This window comes from Zingiber officinale, chromosome 6B (assembly GCF_018446385.1).
Source record: "Zingiber officinale cultivar Zhangliang chromosome 6B, Zo_v1.1, whole genome shotgun sequence".
Taxonomy (NCBI): Eukaryota; Viridiplantae; Streptophyta; class Magnoliopsida; order Zingiberales; family Zingiberaceae; genus Zingiber; species Zingiber officinale.
This window is the reverse complement of record NC_055996.1, coordinates 64,511,877-64,516,031: the sequence shown is the minus strand read 5'-3', so window position 1 is coordinate 64,516,031 and position 4,155 is coordinate 64,511,877. Positions and strand designations below refer to the sequence as shown.

Here is a 4,155-nt window from a genome sequence, read left to right as displayed (position 1 = left end):
TAGTTTGGAAATTGTTGTTGTGATCTTGGATTGAAGAAAGGTGATTAATTGGTGTCTTATCAGGAGAAAATTACTAGTTAAACTACCATAATCCCTGATTTTCTGCATGTAAACTAATTTAATTGTTTTTCCTTTTCAATGCTGAACCTAATTTGAAAGGCAAACTATCTTTACTGCACTACGTTGTCGTAGTGTAGCTGGTGATGATTCAAGTTCAGCGTGACAAACTTAAAACTGATCACTCTTACTGATGAATTTATGATATATAAAGTTCCTTCATCCAAACGAATATTGTTACTCAGTGTTCAAATAGTTAATTGATCGCTACCAATCTAAGTGTCTGTTATATGATGAATATAGAATTTTGACATATATAATTATTAATATTGAATGGACCATTAACTGCAGGATTTCACCATCATTTTGTTCTTTATGGGCTGATGGAATATCTGATGAAGAGGTTTGATTAATTTGTTTATACCGGTATTGATAATTTTGTGCAAGACTTTCAGACTGAATAAAAAGATCTTGAAACCTAAAATTTGTTCATTCTTTGCAGCTTTGATAGATAGCTCACATCGGAGGAAATATTGCAGTTGTTGGATCGCTTTTATAATTTAGAAGCAATGGTGAGAAGAATCCCCTTTAGTCTCTCCATCTCTCTCTATTTCAATAGTATTGTTATTTAAAAAAGAAAGGTTTTGTTGGTAGTTGAAGTTTATTATTTCTCAATTTCACCATTTGCAGTAGCAAGCAATAATGCAGATGTTAAAAACAGGCAATATTTTGTGGCATGTATTGTATTATTATCAATGTCATATTTATCCCGACATCAGCATTTTGTTGTTATTAAAAAAATTAACTGTTTCCATGAGGCAGATGACTACTAACATATTTGGTATATATGAGGGTATGACAGTATTTTACCGATACCATACCGACATTTCAATATACCGAAATTTTGTATACCGAAATGTCGGTATGGTATCGGTATCATTTATTTTAGAATACCGAATGTTTCGGTACGGTATACGGTACTCGATTTTTGGTACGGTATACCGTACCGACCCAGGCCTATACTTGCCTATTCTTTTAGGCCTAGTGAATGATGATAATCCAAATATCACCTCGCAAATTGATTACCATTGTTGTTGGGGTTACCATCATTTAAGTTTATACAATCATATAGTTTCTTGGATTTTATTCAATAGGAAGCCAATTGGCAGATTAGGTAAAGTTTATATGGATTAACCTTGAGGACGAAGTAGAGGTTAGTCTCAGAATCATTTGCCGCCTTCCTATTCTCATGAAAATAGCAAAACTTCAAGATTTTTTGCCTTTACACAAGTTGAGTCTCTTGAATGCAAGGAAGGAAACTGCCATGACAAATGCTTGGTATGAGGTGTTGTCTGTGCTATACTTGATGCATGTTATCCTTGTTTCAAGCCAATTTGTTACTTCTTCCTAAGATGTCACATGAGGGCTACCGACTCAAGATACCTGAAGGTGGCTATCGAGCAATTTCTTTGAGCATAAGTTCATTCTCTTTATCGACTTGCAGCTGAATGAAACATCAATCCAGTATGTAAGGTTACTACTAAGAAAGTTTAACTATCTGTTAATGCATACAAATCTGTCATGCTCTGAGTGAGCCCTCTCCCTAAGGCTAGAACATTCCAATCATCTGACGATTCTATTGACACCTTCCGTCGGTATTCCGTCAGTATATGATCTTACCGACAGATTACCGACGGAATTATAGGTGTCGGTAGGTGATTTGTCAGAAACAAGATTACCGACGGAATAGCGTATTCTGTCGGTAATATTCTACCGACGGAAAACTAGTCCGGCAGTAATAACATCGGAACAGTGCAATAAAATCATGGCAAATTACGGACGGAAACATGAGTTCTGTCTGTATTTACTGACGGAAACATGAGTTCAATCGGTAAATACCGACGGAACTCAGGTTTCCGACACCAATGGCAAGTGCCTTCGCCCCAACCATCGGTATTACGTCCTCTCCCGCGGTGGCGGTGGTGGAGGCCTCACTCTTTGGGCGCTCGGCTCGAAGAAAGACGAGTGGTGGATGCTCTCTGCTGGCAATGGTCCAAGAGGGCTCTAAGGTCGATTCCAGCCTCCCGGTGATCTTCTTGCCGGTGTCAGACGGCACCGAGTTTGTCAATACATCCACGAACCTCAACGTTCAGTTCATCACAGAAACTATCTGTTTGAAGTCAACCATTTGGCAGGTCAACAACGCGTCAGAACCGCAGTATCTTATTTTCGGGAGGCGCAAAAGGGAGCCCGGGAGTTACTTTAAACTCGAGGAGTACAGTGGAGGAGACTACAAGTTTATCCATTACCTGACTAACCGTGATGTGGGGCTTTTCCTAGATGGAGGGAAGAGATGACTAGGACTGGACGGCGATACATTTCCTGTCATGTTCAAGAATGTAGCCCTAAACTATCTCACTACAAAAATAATCAGGATTACCGATAGAATTATCCGTCGGTATATGATCTTACCGACAGATTACCGACGGAATTATAGGTGTCGGTAGTTGATTTGTTGGAAATGGGAATACCGATGGAATAGCGTATTTTGTCGGTAATATTCTACTGACGGAAAACTAGTCCGTTGGTAATAACGCCGGAATAGTGCAATAAAATCGTGGCAAATTATCGATGGAAACATGAGTTTCATTGGTATTTACTGACGGGAACATGAGTCCAGTCGGTAAATACCGACAGAAACATGAGTTCCGTTGGTAAATACCGACGGAACCCGGGTTTCCGGCACTGATGGCAAGAGCCTTCGCCCCAACCATCGGTACTACGTCCTCCCCCGCGACGGCGGCGACGGAGGCCTCACTCTCCGAGCGCTCGGCTCGAAAAAAGACGAGTTAGGATGCACTCTACTGGCAATGGTCCAAGAGGGCTCTGAGGTCAACTCCGACCTCCAGGTGATCTTCTTGCCGGTGTCGGACGACACCGAGTTTGTAAATACATCCACGAACCTCAACGTTCAGTTCATCATAGAAACTATCTGTTTGAAGTCAGCCATTTGGCAGGTCAACAACGCGTCGGAACCGCAGTATCATATTTTCGAGGGGCGCAAAAGGGAGCCCTAGAGTTACTTTAAACTTGAGGAGTACAGTGAAGGAGACTACAAGTTTAACTACACTTGATGCACTTGATGCTTGGTATGACTTACGAGGTGTTATCTGTGCTACACTTGATGCATGTTATCCTTGTTTCAAGCCAATTTGTTACTTCTCTTTGTCGACTTGCAGCTGAATGAAATGTCAATCCATATGTAACGTTAGTACTAAGAAATTTTAACTATCTGTTAAATGCATACAAATCTGTCACACACCAAGTGAGCCCTCTTCCTAAGGCTAGAACATTATTCCAATGATCTGACGATTCTATTGACACCTTCCTCGTGTCGGTCAACAGATTGTGCTACCGAGATACTAAACAATACTCATAGCACTTCTACATGTGGAAGTGATAGAACAAGAGCAATGCACATATACAAAAATGATAAGGAAACACAAACATATTAATGAAAAATAATAAAAATGTGATCGATTAGTCAAGTTTTAATGCATAAAAATAAAGTACAAGTATCTGCTCCGGCCAAATCATCCTGCACGGTCAAGCTGCCAGTCAGCAAACTCGCCGATGTGTACCTTCCAAGAACTGTTGGGGAAACGGGAGATGAACCTTGAGATGTGCTCAAAGAAGAGAGTTAGAATATCGTCGGGGATGGATCCCGTCAAGCCACTCTGACGCTCAAGTTAGGATTTTTTTTTTTTTAGATTTTTCTTCTTGAATGGACAAAGATGGGGAGAGAAGTCTCGAACCTCTTTTCTATTACTTTTGTGAGTGTTTATATGGTTGTCAGAAGAACATTTCCACGTCACATGAAATACCATCATTTAGGCAGATGATGAGGGAATCAGATCCAACCACCGTTAGCAGTTCATCCATTCACTAAGCGCCACGTGCTATGGTGGAGGCATCCAAGGGATAATATCTGACAACTTCGTAACCTCTTCTTCATTTGCGAGGTGCCCTGAGCTTTAAACCCATGCATAGGTGGAGAGTGTAGAGTGAAGATGTTGTCAAGGAGTGGCCTTAAAGTAA

General features: G+C 40.6%; 1 protein-coding gene across 1 annotated transcript; it reads left to right on the top strand.

The window, feature by feature from the left end:
- The first annotated feature begins 1,982 nt into the window (after nucleotides 1-1,982).
- Nucleotides 1,983-2,414, top strand: LOC121991052 (miraculin-like). Its single transcript, XM_042545082.1, has one exon. It carries the CDS (start codon nucleotides 1,983-1,985, stop codon nucleotides 2,412-2,414), a length of 432 nt encoding a protein of 143 aa, XP_042401016.1.
- The last annotated feature ends 1,741 nt before the right edge of the window (nucleotides 2,415-4,155 follow it).